This window comes from Aspergillus chevalieri, chromosome 1, assembly GCF_016861735.1.
Source record: "Aspergillus chevalieri M1 DNA, chromosome 1, nearly complete sequence".
Taxonomy (NCBI): Eukaryota; Fungi; Ascomycota; class Eurotiomycetes; order Eurotiales; family Aspergillaceae; genus Aspergillus; species Aspergillus chevalieri.
Window position 1 is genome coordinate 2,401,372 of NC_057362.1, and position 16,396 is coordinate 2,417,767.

Below are 16,396 nucleotides of genomic sequence, written 5' to 3' on the forward strand. Positions count from 1 at the left end.
CGACAACCCATATTTGTCACAGAGGAAGGCTTTCCACAAACTATCAGTCCCGATGTTGTTATCGCAACCACCATTTGCCATTGACCTCGACGTGGCTATGTCTGAAGTGACGCTGTGGTAGTATGTGATCGTTCAAGTGCCAGAATCTCTCCTGATGAAAGACCTTCTACCAAGTTCAACGCTCAGCAGCGGAGATGCCGCGTATCTTTGTTGGATAGTGAGCGCGTCTATCTGGTTCGTTTCATGCATGCCATATCTACCTCTCGCTCGACATGGCGGGTGTTCTGGGAAAATCGACTGTCTGCTTCAGATAGCCCCAAGGGCGTCCCGAGAAAGCTCTCCCGTACATTATGGACTTGGAATTTGCTGTGTATCACTGTATTTATAGTAACTATTCTGGTTGTACAGTTATTATCCGTATGATAGCAACAAAATATCAAGAGCAGTATCAACGCTTCATCAAGGGGGTATATAAGGAGAGTAAGTATCAATAAGCGAAGCAAGCTTCAAAAAAAAAAAAAAAAAACACCAATAGCAGAGCATTCAGAAAGGCATGTTTGTCCCCAGTCAATGTCAGAGAGAGCTGCCCGAAAGGCAAGCTATTATCTGTGATCCATGCATCATGAACCACGTTGTGGCGGGGGTTGCGAAGCACCAGGGGGAGGAGGGAAATAATTTTGAGCATGAGCTTGTTCCTCATTCCCGTTCCCGGCATGTTGCTGCTGCTGCTGCTCCTGCTCCGATGACCCCGGAGTCGACGACGAAGTAACAGTCACAGCCGGCTGAATAGTATCAAAGTCCGACTTTGCAAACCCCACACCCTGCGCTTGCCCATCATTCACATTATTATCCGAAAACGCAACCCCAGGCCCATATCCATACCCGCCATACCCCCAGACAGCCGGCGACATGACCGGTACTTGTGCGGGATATTGGCCCCAAGCACCGGGACCCGGTGAGGCAAGCGCCATAGTATTCCACTGCTCATGGAACTCCCTCTCCTCGCGCGCCTTCGCCTTCTTGCGACGGTGGCGGATGCAGAAGAAACAGCAGACGCTAAGCGCGCAGACTAACACGATGAAACAGACGATGGGGACTGCGATGACCACGGGGAGGTTTACTCCCGAGTCGTCTTTTGGGGGATCGGTTAGCGATACCGTATGTTCCGGGAGCGGGTTCTGTGTGAAGATGTCGTCTGGGCTGATGGGGAATGCTTGGCCGGCTGAAGTGCGGAAGTGGCAGTTGTAGCGGATGGCTTCGACGACTGTGATTTCAGGAAATGTTAGCCACTGCATACATAATTGTACGGGTGAAGTGAACGTACAGTTTCCCAGATAAATCTGGTTGGTTGTCAGGTTGTAGCACTCATGGCACTGAGTAACGACGACATCGGCAAACGCGGATGAGCCGCACCATTCGAAGAACCCATAGGCACTTGGGTTCTCGATGTTCTGATCGAGAGCCGGTTGCAGCGACGAGCAGGATACTACACACGGCGACGAGATGTTGGCCACTTGCCGTGGGTATCCATAGAGACACGAGGTAAAAGCATAACGAAGATTATCTAGACGAGGATATTGGTCAGCATACACCATAACGAACCGTACTATATGGCCGACATACAGAGCCCCCATGTTACATCTGATTCGCCCGAAATTGTATCGAAGAAATCACTGCGCAATTGACAGTCGACGCATTCCTGAAAATGCGTTCCCTTCAAGGTACTGTTGTATTGTCGATCTAAGCAAACGATTTCTGACGAGGTGGTGTTGGTCGAGTCGCGATTGCAGACACTTGCGCAAGGCGAGCCTGCTGTTGTTCTCAGACCGAGGACCACGGAAGTAAGCTGACTGAATACAAATAGGATCGCCAGTGTCAGTTGAATCGTGGGCCTTGGGCCGCGGCCCAAGAAGCCGAGCATCGTCCTCGATATTAAAAATGCACACACAAACAGAGGAAGAGACAGCTCCTTCTGGGTTGGATTGGACGGTCTTCTTAACGCCCGCGATCACAGCCAAGACGAGACAGACGCCGAGCGACAAGAGAACGTTCGTATCGAGATAAAAAACGTTCCAGACCGGTAATGAGCAGCGTTCAATACGTATTTCTATCGCGGGATCAGAGGATTCTCGCTGTTTCAATTAAGCAACAAAAAAAAGCTTGGTGAGCATCTTGGTATGTTGGTACTTCCCACAAGGTGATAAAAGAAATGAACGTTTTCGAGGGTGAGTGTTTCAGACCATGGCTCTGCAGCGCATTTGTCAACGTCGAATCAAACACACGCTATGCGGCAGGGGACATCACCCCGGCGCTTAGAGAAAGCCTCCCAGACGTCCATTCAACAAAGGCAAACCCACATTGCAGGCCGGATGGGGAGCGGGGGACACGATCGCTATTTGACGACCAGCAGCCGGCAAGCAGTCACTGGGCGATTCGATCCGGACCATCTTTGGCCAAGTGGATGTGACGGACGTGATGGGCGAGCAAGCAAAGGCCTGATTGTGATAGTGATTGGGAATGCAGCTGCGAGCATCTCATTCGCCGATCCGCGACGAGAATCCCCTCTTTGCTCACTCATCGACAAAAGTCACTGGCGACTGATTTTTATGATCTGAGAGTTCAATCGGTTGATGATGCCGAGTATTGCCGTCTGGCACGGTCCATAATGATTAATATCAGTTTAATATCAGCGCTGCGAACGTGTGTCTTGGACAAAGGAAAGTGTCGATTTCCTAGCGATGCCTTGGCGCCGATTAATGCGGGATATATATAGTCGGGGTACGTACTCCGTACTTATGCCACAAGGAAAGGAAAAAAAAAAAAAGGCGAGGCGTTTTCGCGCATTTCAAAATATACAATCCAAAAATGTAAGAAGTTTCGTTTTTGGTCCAAATGCCTACCGGCGTATTATAACAAGACATGCAAAGGGAAGTATCGAAGCGTTTCATAAAGACATAAAATATCGAAAATCTCTAGAATCTGCCAGAAGAAAGAAATGTGTAGGGGATAAAAAGGAAACGGTCATCAAAGATATAAACCACACATCTACCCGTACAGCTCATCGTACGACGGAACCAGTTCCGGTCCTCTAGCCGCTTCAAGTTCCAAAGGCTTTGGACGATGCACATGCTTTCTTTCTGGAAATGGAGGATGGCGATGTCCATACCCGATCCGAGAATTCTCAGTTGATGCCATTGGAGCGGAAGAAGTGAAGCTCGCATGCCTCGAATTCGTCGTCCTTGGTATGAAAGGGCTGGGCTCTATCGTGGTCTGGTGGCTGTGGCGTCGCATGCGAGATGTGACTGACAGAGGCGGTGACCTGGATGCTCGAGAGTAGTCCTCTTCCGTACCCACGGTCAGATATTGCCCGGTACGCCCTCCGCCGTCTTTGATTTCATCGTCCGACGACATGCCATCGCTGCTGGCATCATCCCAGGCACTGTAACCATTTTGGAGCATTCCGATACCAAGGCCTGTTGTTGATGGTTTTTTGTGTGACGTTCGGGGCCGGCTTCGTATGTTGGCGTTATAGTGGCCTGTCGGCATCGAATCCACTGAAATGGCGCTCGACGGGCCTGGCCTAGTTGCTCTGTGAGATGAGGTACTGCGCCGTCCGAGCGAATTCATAGAGTTAGGCCGTTGCTCTTGCTCTGGGCTTCCCAGATTTGTGTTGACAGTGGAGCCCGATGGCTGAAAGCCTTGATTCCAAGACCCCTCGTTCGGGGAGGAGATGGAGACATCACCCCATCGTGAGTCTAGTTCGCTGGACAGCTTGCGTTTTCCTCGAATTTTCCGAAAGACGGTAGCCATGATGTTCGGTCGACTATGCACTGAGCCTAGTACAACTTATGAGTCAAAACTCGAACGTTTTACAATATTGATGACTACAAAAGAGAGGTCCTACCTGACGATGGTTTCAAGGTTCGTAGTCATCCGGAGTCTCGAGTCGGGGCAAAATTAAGGATTCAGTTTATGGAATGAGGGAGAAGGAAAAAAAAAAAAAAACTGAACCGGCACTTTGGCAGCATTGGACGGGCTTATATCAGAGCCGGCTGAGGCGCACGCAGAATCACAGCCCGCTTGCATATTCTCTTTTACAATGTGAAGAAAGGACAAAGAGAGGGGGACGAATTTCCTCAATCGTCGTCCGGCGCAGAATTTGGGCCTCTCTGTCGCTATCGAAAACGCGCTCACGACCCGACAGTTTGGGTCAGCCTGCCCCTTCCACTTTAGCGGGAGACGATCTCTCGAGGGATTACGAGAGGGACAACGGGGAATTCTTGCGCCATGGTCAGCCGCTAGGGTGGAAAGGGCCCGAAGTCATCATAGGACAAAGTGCATATGTACCTTGCCCGTTCCCTACCGCGGCGGCTGATAATGGGCGGGGCAGACTGCTAGGCCGACGATAATGAGCACGCGAGGGGTAAGTAGCCCGAGTTTTGGTAGATAGAGAAATTGCGGCGCAGTCAACCAGCATGCCAACTTGTTTTCCCGCCGGGATACTGCAGTCGTACAGATATGCAAGCATTTGTCTGGCGGCTTGGCAAGGCGCTTGCATTATAGGCCTCTGGGACTGACATTGATCTATTTGTCGTCCGAGGAGAGAGTGTGATGAATGGTTCAGTCTCACTATGGGTCCTCTCAATGTAACCGTAGCAAGCAACGATAGGAATGGTTGGAATTCCGGGCTATCTCGTCGGCTAGAAGATGAACCTGGGAAATCGAAGAACCAAAAGTCAGCGCAGTTTCGAGCGACAGGAAAGAGTCATGCATCTTAATTGCCCGACATTAACCGGAAACGGAAAAAGCAGGGCCCACCCTGTCAACAATTAATCAAGATCCCTGAAAATAGCGGGAACGGAAAGGATCGAGGGAAATGAGAGCGTATGAGTGGGAGAGTGGAGGAGTGTAAGAAGCACGGTTGATCGACCGGCTGTCGGCCATCCACAGAGCTTACCTACGCGCCGATTGGGAGCTAACCAGTAGCTGCAGAAAGTAATATGAAAGCGAATTAATACCGGAGCAAGTATTTGTAAGAGGTGAGCGCCGGATGATCCGTGTCCAGGTCGTATATGCAAAAGCTGCTATTGTCTTCGGCACATCCTATGCGGCCCGACATCCGTAGTAATCCACATGTAGATTGACGCGGAGGTTCCGGGTATAGTCCTCTGTATCATAGTACTGAGGTAGCGTAACGGTGTATCGGCTAGCGTTGCTCGGCGGGTCCAACTTGTCCTGAGCGTCCAGGCCCAAACTTATACCTTTTTTCCGTCAAACGGCGTGTTAGTATGAATCCAGGTCATCTGCATTAAGTAGAATAAAGTGCTTACCGAGTCGTTGTATGTCTATGTCTATGTGCTCGTCGACAAAAAAAATAAATTCAATTCCTGGTGAATATCGTAAACCAAGTCTAGTCAATAGTATATCCGAAGACAAGGTAACATTGTGCTTGAATATGAAGAGGGGATTTAGTTGGTAGAGTATAAAGAGTGAGGTCAAGTGCGCGTGAAGAAAGAGAACAAATCTTATGGATCTGCTCTTTCTACACAATCCTCAGAATTTGTTCTTTCATTTATATTGACAACTGTTTCTGCTTTTATCAAAGAAAAAAAAGCCACCTCCAAACTCCATGTCATAAAGACGATCCCAAACGCCATGATACCCAGTTACCCGAAATTCGTTATCAACCTCGATAGCACCGGCTTTGGCTTTCGAGGAGGCCTCGTCCCATTGTTACCATGCTGCGGAACAGACGAAAGATTCGACTCTCGCAGTCCAGTTCCTGACCCTTGACCCCCGATATGCGACCTTGGCATACTTTGAATGGTATGCCGATGACCCTGAAACGGCACTGATAGTTGGGAAGACCTCTGGCCGTACATGGTGTCGCCGGTCAAATAGTGCAGGTAACCGTTGTTTACCGTCAGAGTCGATGTGGGGCGGAACTGTTGCTGCTGCTGTTGATATCTCGATGGATCGTATACTGGCATCGACAGGGTGTCGTACGCTGGTGGTTGCTCTTCTATGTCTCTGCTGACTTGACATTGATACGAGGAGGGGATGGATACGGTTGCTGGGCGTGCAGGAGTACGAATGGGAACAGGAGGAAGGAGAGGAGAAGGAGAGGGTTTTCTTGAGGACCTCGAGCTATTGCTTGCATCGCTGCTATCGTATGCTGGCGGAGGAGCGTGAAGCGCCAGCAGGGCTTTTTCGCGCTGTCGGATTTGATCCCATCTGTGCTTTTTAATGAGGAAGAAGAGGATTCCTGCTGTGACTGTATGGGAGTTATTTCGTCAGCATTGGTTCGTGCAAGTCTATACTATAGAATTGCTCGGGCTAACTCACTGACAATGACAGCGACCCCTCCTACAACGGCCCCGATAATGGCTTGCTTCTCAGGTGAGAGGCTGTCGGGCTCACTGGAGCCCCCCGAAACGCCATTGATGTCGTCTACCGAACTATCCGGGGATCTAGCCTGGAGAAAACTGCCCTCATGCCGAGCTATAAGCATAACGTACCAATATGACAGGTATAAACAGACACAAGAAGCAAAGCTGACAAGCAACCCCAGACCAAGTAAAAACACAAAAGCCGAATCGACGGACAAATCCCCATTCAAATAACCCATCCTCCACTCAGCACGAGAAGATTGCTATACCCTCTCACCGTTCCGTTTCAGCGCGTGTTATTTTGAGAATAAGGATAAACAAACTCAGCTGCCACAATTAAAGGCGGCTCTCCCCAAAATAGCAACCTCTAACTGAGATTGTTCGGGTTTCATCTATTGATTGGCTGTGAGAGGCCGCTGTTGCGACTCCATTCGATCCAGGCGCTTCGGGAAGCGTATCAGTGCGCGCGAGTGGGCGCTTTTCTCCACGTCGGAGAAAGAATCCATTGGGCCACGTTGGGCTGCGTTAAGAGTTGGTTTCTAAAACTGCTGTTGGAATTGATGTATCCATTTTTGCTGAAGATCTTAGATTCTGATGCAATTGACGTGCCTTAGGCACCGATAGCCCTAAATGAATTGCGGCATGTTTTCTGCATTTCTACCGAACATGGATACCAAAACGCCTGAATTGATATAGCATTTTATCGCAAGGAAGGTTAATTCGACAAGTCACTCCGCGAATGGCCGGTACAACGCCATCCCCTTCTCAGTGCTAAAGTCCAGCGCAATTCCCTGACCAACAAAGTAAACAAATCCTTCCTTCATTTCGATTGTCTTTCCAGGAGCATTCATCTTCCCAGATCCCTTGGTGACGATCATCAAACTTGGCCCCAGAATGGATTTGTGCGTCTCCGACTCGCCTGGTCCCAGACAAGTCGACAAGACGTTGAACTCACTGAACGGCGGCGCATAGACCTCTGTCTTACCATTCATACCTTTGTCGCTCTTTTTCCGTGGTAAAATAGCCGCTTCTCGCGAATGAGGTTTAAAATTCAGCGCCTGCGAGAATAACTCCACATTATCGCGTTGCGCACGAGGACAGAATCCCGTGTTCAACACATTGTCCGACCGCGCCATGCATTCGACAATGTCACCTGAGAGATAGGCGTGGATACTGTCTGCAGGCACACAAACGGAGTCACCGGGTCCCAGTGTTATATAGTTCATCAAGATTGCCGCCACCAGGTTCCCATTGTCGGTGTCGCCGTACTGCCGGCACAAACGATCCAAGATGCTGGGGATATATTTGTCCTCCCCGAAGTTGGCTTCAGGAACGGTTCGAAGTTCCTTGATAGTCTGAGCAACGGTATCTGGCTCCAGGGAGAGCAAGTTCTGGCAGATTTCCCGTAAGTATTCGTTATCGGTCTTGCTGTCTTGCGGTGGTAAGAATTTCTCGAGGGGCTTCAATTTCATCTGGTTTTCAATCACCCAGGTGGGCTTGAAGCCAGCAAAAAGCTCAAAGTTGGAAAGTGCAATTGCAATCTCGGGCTTGTGGTTGGTATCGCCGAATTTCTTGGGATCCTTTTCGTGGAGCTTTTTGGCGAGCGACAGGTCGGGGTGGATTTGGAGGGGGAGCGCCTTGCTGAACGAAAGGATCTATATCAATTAGTAAAGGTACTCCAATCTGAAAAGTAAAGTGTTGCATACCTTTGGCAGGAACGGAATTTCTGGTCCAAATCGATCCAACACAGACTTACCCACCAGTTGCTGGTTCTTCTTGAGATAGTCCGAGAGCAGCTCGCCGGTTGAGAGGACATAGGACGGATTGGTTGGATATGTCCCCATCCACATCTGCAAAATGAGCTTCTCTTCTCGTATATAATATCTGCGCCTTAGCCTACCTCTGAATAGGTCTTCGAATCATCAATCTGCGGGTTCCCGGGCGTCTGCGACCACAGCTTCGCGGCCATTCCTTCCTTTCCCGGCTTTCCCCATCCATCGTTCTATATATCGATTAGCACCAATATTGCGGAGGATAATGTTGGACATACCTTAACACCACATCTAAGTTGAACCACGGCGTCCGCCATTGTCGTTATATTCAAGGGGTCTAATTTATATGCGGAACAGTCGACGTAGAGCAATTCAGCAACTCTATATTCCGCAGATTGAATCGAAGAAAAAAAGATATATAGGAATCCAGAATGAGAAATATGAACACCGGATCAAGCATGCGCTGACAATGCCGTCATAACCCCGTCGAATCCGGATACAGAAATCTGGAGATAAACACCGATAATGAGAGCTGACATCTCGTCGTGATTACATTACATACTGAGGAACACCGCTCCAGGCCAATCGGAACAGGCAAGCTGGAATATAATCCAGACTGGAAAAGGTCGTTGCAAGACGATGTTTTGTATGTGACGTCATCGGCTTGGTCGACGTCAGGACTGGTAGCCAAGTAAGCATAATATAGAGGGCAGTAATCTGGTAGAAATAGAGAATGAAATGCCTTGATTTGTGGAGTCTTTCCCGAGAGCGTCGTGCTTTGTGCTATGTACTCCGTATAGATTCAGCCTTCGGATAGCAATGGGCTCTACAATCGAACACGACCAAACTTCGTAGGTAGATCCGTAGCATTATCGTCAACTTCAAATCCCAATCCTAACGCCAATTGAAATCATACGCCAAGCCAGAACCGAAAAAACACTGCCCTAAAACGCCCCAAAAGAAAACCCCAACCCCAACACCAAATGCCCAATTCAACCATCAACCATACATATCCTCAGGATCCGGAACCATAACCGTAGTCAATCTCTTTGTCGAGTACCTCTTCTTCCTGTCACCCGGCACTGACAACCAATTCCTCTGTCCGTGTCCTTGTCCCGAAATAGTAGAACAACCCATGGGGAATACCCTACTCCCCCTATCTCTCTGTCCCCGATGAGGTTCAAACTCATCATCAACACCAGCACCATAGCGCAAGGGACTCCCGCTCCGAGAAGAATGGCCACATTCATGACCATACGAGTTAGAGCTAGAAACAGAGCCATACCCAGAGCTAACCGACTGACTGCGCTCAAGCTCCTCGAGATACTGCGGACTAGCGGGGATATACCGGAACCGGGACTCGCGTCTATGCGCTACCTCAGCGACTTCGGTGGAGTAGTCTTGTCTTATGGGTTTGTAGGCGAAGTCTGCTCTGTCGAGGCCGCGGGGGCGGCGTTGCTGTTGTTGTCTGCCGTCTGGAGACTTCGTCCGGGATAGACGCATTGATAAGCGTCGGGGGTTTAGTGTGCTCATTCGTCGTGAAGATGTCTCTGCCTTGGGGGCTTCGTCATCTTCATACTCGTCTTCGAAGTCCCGGGCCGGTGAGATAGATGCTCGATGGAACCCATCGGGGACGTACCCGGGTCCGTAGCCTAGACGTCGTTGTGCGGATTTATGCGGGTTATCGTATTGGCACCAGGATCCATCTGTCGGTGCTGTGATGGATACATCACCCCATCTGGCGTGAAGGGGTTTGTGGGAGTCGTGTTTGCGGAAGCGGTTTAGAGGGTTGGGAACGATGCTTGCCATGGTGGTATTTTGTTGGACAAGGTTGTCAATCATAAACGGTGTTAATCAGATTAGTAGCAAAATAATAACTCTCTCAGTCAAGAAGCATGGGGCCAAGCAAGTACTTGCCCAGACACGGGATTATTCCATCTCACAGACAGAAACAAGAATAAGACAAGAAACAAACCCATAAACCGAGCGGATGATAGATGGTATAAAAGCTTGACCACCTCTTATCTCAAGCGCCATAAAACGATGATTATCTTGTTTCTTTTTATTCCTCAGAGCTCTGAAACACCCCTCAACTAGGGCCCTGCATCGCTCGAGAGCACATTGTTGTCCAGTCGCCGCAATGGTCATTCGCCGAAAGAGACCCAATTTACCGCTGATGCAGCAAACACTGCCAATTTTAGCAATTAACGGGCAATTCAAATCATGGGATTGCTATATTAAGGACATTAAACGCTAATGCAATGCAACAAAGCTGGAGTGTTAATGAGATTAATTAGCGCTCATTCGGGGACATTGACCAATCAGAGGAAGTATTGATGTTTGTACGCGCCGGGGATGACAGGGTTCTGAGACGGGTGGTTCTTTGGTGTTGGTGCTTTCGCTTTTTGTTTCTATTCATGTTTTGCATAAGAGCATGGATTAGAATCGGGTTGGTTCTATTTCGGTGAGTCATGTAGAGAGGTCGTGGTGTCGTTGGTGTTGGTTTTGTTGTATATGTACGGAGTAAAGTTGGCGGCGTAGCAATGCGAAATTGTGAGACAAACACATCTCGAATATTGTCATTTCTTCCTATAAACTCAGGGCAATAGTAAGCAATTATATAAATGCCCAACATGTACGCTATAGCTACTCAAATCATAACATACCGAGTCATGCCCAAGCACCGTGCCATTTTCGTGGCTAATCGTACTGTGCCCAGGGCCAAACGCCGAGAAAAACATAGTGACCATATCTTCTAAACGCCAATTTACCTCATGCGCCATCTGTTCTGTGTGGGCTGCCAAGCATGTCAAGCAATGACCAAGATGCAGTCTATTCGAATGCGCCGCCAACGCGCCGCCTGTAGCTTATTCAGTCAAAGCGAAACGTGATTAATACACGAAAAGGAAAGACAAATCAGTATAGACTATTCTGTGGCGATGAATCAAAGTAGCTGTCGCTGGTCTTGGGCGTCATTTTCAGCAGGCCGCACAGAGGTGACATAGGATTAGGCCATGAATATGTCTGTGAGGATGTGGGTTCATCTGTATGAACTGATTGCCATGAAGAAGAGCTGCTAGAAGACTGTCGAGAGCGAGGGCGCCGAATATGCTGGCTTGAGCTAACAGACGCAGCTCCAGATAATGGTCCCCAAGACGCGCGACGATTTAGAGGGTTAGGTTGCCTACTGCTAGTTCGTGATATGGATGGACCATCCCCAGCTCTTGTTATGGTAGTCTCGTGAATGTCGCCCCAATCTTGTATGGCAGGCTCCGAGTGAGTTGTCCGGACATGAGCGGGTTTCTCGAAAGACACAACACTTTGTGATCTCTTCAATCGTCGACTCGAAGAATTACACCGAACTCGCTTGGTTGGTTCAACTTCGTGGCTAAAGGAATTTCTCCTTTGATGATGTACGTGTCCGTGGTCTCCACTGCTGTCAAAAGGATCCGTCGAATGCCGGGTGAGCCTCCTCATGTCAAGAGGGCTATTGCTGAGTGCGACCCTTGCGCGCATCTTCTGAACTGCTGAATCGAGGGCCAGTTCAATCGCAACATGGTTTCTAACACGCCCCATTTTGGGCCATGTAGCTCGCTCCCCATTTATGCATGACTGGAGCATGAATTCGGTTGTCGGGTTAGTGAGCGCTCGCCGGATGTCTGAGTACTGTATTTCCGGATAGATAGTAATGTCGCCAAAGTACTTTTGATTCATGATGGAGGCGATCTTAGTCAACGAAGTGGGAAAGAAACCCAAGTCCGACAAGACAGCCATGCGATGAAGAACCTCCTCTTTGGCCAGGTGTGTTATGGTATGCAACCATCCAGGGGACGATTTTGAGTCGGGGCCCGTATAATCGCTAGGCCCCTCATCTCTTGGAAGAAAAGGGACTACATGTGGATTCACTTGCGACACGATAAAGTGATTGACGTTGAATATCTCCGACAAGCGGGTCATGGGCAAATCGCCGTCCACAGAGCCATCGATATATTGTCTGTGGAGATCATTCCAAGGAACAGGTTCTTCGGTAATGGGATCCTTGGCCATGAGAACAAACGGTCTGAAGACAAGGGGAACAGAGCAAGATACGGCCCTAGAAAATGTCAGTTGTGTGAAGAGATCAATAGGGGACTACCACTTACACAGCCGACCAAATGAGCACATTAGGCGCAGTTAGATAGTTTAATAACCGTGGCAGTTCGTAGACCCCAGCGCTAGAGACGCAGATATTAAGTATTCTCCGTGTCCTGTTGTAAGCTTCTTGGAATGTGATATCCCCAAGCCAGTTCCTCATGACCTTGGCCAAATGGGAGATGTCCAAGAACGAGCCGTACTTCAAAAACCGTGCCGTCTTCTGCAGGATGTTCTCCTCCTTTGCATGCTCATTGAACACATTGAAGTCACCATACGCATACGTATCCAAGAGAACCGGTAGCTCATCATCCGTACGTGTACAGAACACGGCGCAGATAATGCTCCCAGCCGACGCACCTGAGATAATGCGTGGTAACAGGTTCTTCTCCCACAAGACCTTGAGCACTCCAATATGGTTCATTCCAAAGGTAGCTCCACCTGAAAAAAGCAAGGCACTTCTGCCAAAGGCCTGCCTTGTCGCTAGCAGCTGGTCGAGTATGTATTTGAGTTCTACCTCGTCACGGTTCTGTTCCGAAAGATTCACTAGAGCATTTATCGTGTCGACAGCGGTGGTAATGTATCTATCGATCAGATCCTTCGTACCAACATGCGAGTGTCTGTATAGAGAGGCGTTGCTCATGCCACCCAGATCACGGTTCAACGACGTGCGAATCAGAAACAACATCCGGCCCACATCGCAACTGATCCGGGCGTCTCCAAGCTGGTTCAGCCGCTCTTGGACCTGATCTGGGTTGTAGTCGGAGCATTCGAAGGTCTTCTTCCAGGTATTATGGCCCTCCAGCTCGTCTAGCTCGTAGGCGCAATCTCTCCATTCGTCGTATGACGTAGCCTGCATGTCACAACTTAGTTAAAAGAGATCCTCCGTGAAGCATTCAATGAATAAACGTGGTTATATACGTACATTTCGCATCTTCAGGTATAGCACCTGTTTGCGGTTTCCCCGGTCCATTCGGTCCTTCCGTTCTTCTTTCGAGGTGCCATCTCGACATGTGTTGAAGCCATCCTCAACCCATCCCAGCGGATTTCTTAGAATCGACGACAATGACAGATTCCAGCTTGATCCAAGAAATTGACGATTGCTTACAGGCGGTCCTGAGCATGCAAGAGGGTCCTTATTGTTGCTATGGCGTTCCGAACAGCCTATCCCGGGGTCACGAAAGTATGACATGATAGATTGTGTGTTTGTATCAAGGTCATGCCTATTAACTCGAGAAAAGCAATGAGTCGCACTTTGCGGGTGTGTCAAGTAAATATATAGTCAAGTCAAGGAAATGGCATGTGAAGAGGTGGCAGATAAGTCGAGGTCGAGGCCAAGGCAGATGTAGAAGTCACGAGGACAGCAGCGATCGACGAATCCTTTTTGCGGGGGAGAATATCCGGGGATGAACCAGATTACCAGATTACCAGATTACTAACAAGACTATATACAGCTAAATTAGATTAATTACAATCTTACTGTTACATGCAATGAAACAGTGTCATTCACTGGGCATGGGAATCCTCAGCACAGATGATCTCAGACTTGATCACTCGGTCTTATCTCTCGGCATATCATTATGCAGCAGATGACCAGGCCTGAGCGCGGAAGAGCCGTCCACCAGACAAAATCGAAGCTTTTTCTATTGTCAGATGCAGGCACAGGCTAAACGTTGTCTCAAGGTGCATTCCAGGAAAGGTTATCCTGCTAATTCCTGGCAGGATTATTCATCCACTCTTCAAGCAGGGCTGCGTCCATAAGCCCGCTGTTGTAAGTGTGGCAGGATTGAAAGCCAGTCGGGCAGCAGTTGACGAATACAGCTCAGAAGCCGGCCCTCGTTGTTCCGGATATTTTGTCCTGTGACTCCTGAAAAGTCCCATTGCAGACACAACTGCTGTAAGGTACTAGGCAGGACTGTGCGGATATCAACCGCCGTTGCTGGATCTGTGCCCAAGAGCATGGTAATGGGCACTTCTACAGACCAAAACCTTTGACAACACCCCTTGAAGGCTCTGGGTCCAAAGTCCTAGGGATTTGACCGATTGAAGATAAAACTATGCCATGAACTGGTTTGAATCGCAGCGCGGGTAACCGTCTGTTTTGTCGCGCTCTGAGATATAAGATATAAACTCGGCTTCAGGAACATTAGCATCGTATTACAGAGTTCCAGGTCGTTAAATTTGGATAGTAATCCTTCTGGCGCAGAGAAGAGAACATGCTTCAGCATTAACCTTGGATACCGGGCCTCCAGACAAACCCATAGTCAAGACGGAGGGACTGGAGATTATGCAGCTGAGACAACAAGATTGTGACAAAGGCATAATCATCTCCATCAGTCAGAGTTTGGTTCAATTTGGATGCGTCTGGAAATTCAGCCCTGTCCACAATGGCTTCAGCACGCTGGGCGACATCTGTGTAATCTGCCTTCTTCTGACTCCAGTCTACATTGAGTTCTGGAACTGTCCATTCCCCCATCTGGTCCGAAGACAGCCAGCTTACATGCTGTACATACAGCAATCGCTCTGGATGCTGCCAGGTCGCCCGCAGGAGCTGCAGAATCCGCCAAACGGGCACGACGTCCCATTTCCACGAGATGTCGCGGTATAGCAGCGGTTCTGCAAATGCATTCAGCTCTGCAGATATACGAGACTGAAATCAGGTTGTGCACTGAAAGAAGGTCCAGAATGTTCCTCCAGCAGTCACTGGGCAACCGATTTAGGACGCTGTCAACTTTAAAATCCATTGCCTTATCTGTTCAGATAAATGTTTATGTTCTCCATCGACATCAGCGTCATATACCACAAGCCAATCTTCTAAACCAACTTAACCCATCTAGATAGTAAGCCCGGGTTATTTGTTGTCTTGCCAGAAGGTCCAAAATACAGGCAGGTAGTTCTGAAGAGATAGTTAACAAAGTCTTACATTCATCTACCTCATCCAAGGAAAGGAAGAAGAATAGAGGACGCCATTGATCAAGAAATCCGGCTCAGCCAATTCCTCAAAACACTTCTAGCCTGTGATTCGACACCGTCCTCTCGCCAGAAATGCCCAGCGCCGTCGATCTCGTGAGATTCAAGCTTACTTCCCGAAACCTTAGCAATCCCATTCGACCAATTCCGTATTTTGCTTGCTGGCGTGAAAGTGTCCTCGTTTCCGTAGATGACCAATGTGTCGTGTGTAGACAGTTGATCAGCTGGCTTCGGGCAGGGAATATGCTTTCCAGGTGCGGATGGTCCCATTTGAATGTCTATGGAAAAGGTGCCGAATAATGTCAGGAATGAGCTGATGGGTGGTAAGATGGGGGATATCAAAAGATAAGAAATTTTTCCATGGGAAGTTGTTTTGAATGCTTCCTGTGACGACGACCGAGCTTGCATGGTAAGACATCTGTTTGTCGAGGTAGCCATCTCCTTTGCCGTCTGACAGATCGCACCCATTTCACGGTGGTTGGGAGCGTTTTCAAAGATATCCGTGACTGCATCGACACCGGGGAGGTTCGAAGCAATCATTGACCCATAGGAATAACCCCCAAGAATGATATTAGCATCGCCTTCTGTCTCAAGCGAACCCAGATAATGCAACATAAACCCGTAGAAAGAGACATAATCCGCCAATTCAGGCCTTGCTGTCCAACTAGTCCTTCCTTCAGAACCGCCAGCTCCTCTATAATAGCGGTATTAGCTTCTGTTCCATATATAGCTCCATGGGTTGCGTCGAAACCAGGCATACCGGAAATTGAACGTGCCCACAACATATCCAGACCGGAGAAGCTCTCCGCCGATAAAGCTCACCACCGGATCATCATAGCAGCCTCCCAGAGGAGCGTAGGGGTGAGCTACTATTGCTCCTCGTTTTACCCAGCGTGATCGTGATGTATTATCTGACTGCTGGAGTTCGCGGGGTAGATAGATGCGGCAGTCGAGATGGGTACCGTCATAAACGGAGGGGATGGTAAAGGTGAAATTTGAAGGCGGGAGATACATTTCAACGTCTTTTATTCTTCGTCCTTGAATTTTCTTTTAATGACATGATGAGAAATATTCGTGGCACCGCTGGCTTTGCGTAGTTGGTGAAGTTCTAGAAAGTGGGTGGGTTCGGCCGAC

The 16,396-nt window shown here is 48.9% G+C and overlaps 8 protein-coding genes across 8 annotated transcripts; all 8 read right to left on the minus strand.

Annotated features, from left to right (window-relative positions):
- Positions 1-620: 620 nt before the first annotated feature.
- ACHE_10861A (uncharacterized protein) lies at positions 621-1,921 on the minus strand (the record flags this gene model as incomplete). The annotated part of the gene is made up of 3 exons (XM_043283975.1): positions 621-1,264; positions 1,325-1,564; positions 1,624-1,921. 3 exons carry the CDS (start codon positions 1,919-1,921, stop codon positions 621-623), a joined length of 1,182 nt encoding a protein of 393 aa, XP_043131981.1.
- A 1,124-nt stretch (positions 1,922-3,045) lies between these two features.
- On the minus strand, positions 3,046-3,810 carry ACHE_10862A (uncharacterized protein; the record flags this gene model as incomplete). The annotated part of the gene is made up of 1 exon (XM_043283986.1): positions 3,046-3,810. The coding sequence occupies one exon, from the start codon at positions 3,808-3,810 to the stop codon at positions 3,046-3,048; it is 765 nt and encodes a 254-aa protein (XP_043131982.1).
- Positions 3,811-5,666: 1,856 nt separating this feature from the next.
- On the minus strand, positions 5,667-6,628 carry ACHE_10863A (uncharacterized protein; the record flags this gene model as incomplete). The annotated part of the gene is made up of 2 exons (XM_043283997.1): positions 5,667-6,274; positions 6,346-6,628. 2 exons carry the CDS (start codon positions 6,626-6,628, stop codon positions 5,667-5,669), a joined length of 891 nt encoding a protein of 296 aa, XP_043131983.1.
- Positions 6,629-7,117: 489 nt separating this feature from the next.
- ACHE_10864A (uncharacterized protein) lies at positions 7,118-8,478 on the minus strand (the record flags this gene model as incomplete). Its single annotated transcript, XM_043284008.1, has 4 exons — positions 7,118-8,044; positions 8,096-8,239; positions 8,290-8,391; positions 8,440-8,478. The coding sequence occupies 4 exons, from the start codon at positions 8,476-8,478 to the stop codon at positions 7,118-7,120; spliced, it is 1,212 nt and encodes a 403-aa protein (XP_043131984.1).
- Positions 8,479-9,160: 682 nt separating this feature from the next.
- Positions 9,161-10,003, minus strand: ACHE_10865A (uncharacterized protein; the record flags this gene model as incomplete). Its single annotated transcript, XM_043284019.1, has 1 exon — positions 9,161-10,003. The coding sequence occupies one exon, from the start codon at positions 10,001-10,003 to the stop codon at positions 9,161-9,163; it is 843 nt and encodes a 280-aa protein (XP_043131985.1).
- A 2,296-nt stretch (positions 10,004-12,299) lies between these two features.
- ACHE_10866A (putative Patatin family phospholipase) lies at positions 12,300-13,226 on the minus strand (the record flags this gene model as incomplete). The annotated part of the gene is made up of 2 exons (XM_043284030.1): positions 12,300-13,145; positions 13,218-13,226. 2 exons carry the CDS (start codon positions 13,224-13,226, stop codon positions 12,300-12,302), a joined length of 855 nt encoding a protein of 284 aa, XP_043131986.1.
- Positions 13,227-14,519: 1,293 nt separating this feature from the next.
- On the minus strand, positions 14,520-14,877 carry ACHE_10867A (uncharacterized protein; the record flags this gene model as incomplete). The annotated part of the gene is made up of 2 exons (XM_043284041.1): positions 14,520-14,734; positions 14,793-14,877. 2 exons carry the CDS (start codon positions 14,875-14,877, stop codon positions 14,520-14,522), a joined length of 300 nt encoding a protein of 99 aa, XP_043131987.1.
- A 388-nt stretch (positions 14,878-15,265) lies between these two features.
- ACHE_10868A (uncharacterized protein) lies at positions 15,266-16,276 on the minus strand (the record flags this gene model as incomplete). Its single annotated transcript, XM_043284052.1, has 2 exons — positions 15,266-15,956; positions 16,023-16,276. The coding sequence occupies 2 exons, from the start codon at positions 16,274-16,276 to the stop codon at positions 15,266-15,268; spliced, it is 945 nt and encodes a 314-aa protein (XP_043131988.1).
- Between the last annotated feature and the right edge of the window lie 120 nt (positions 16,277-16,396).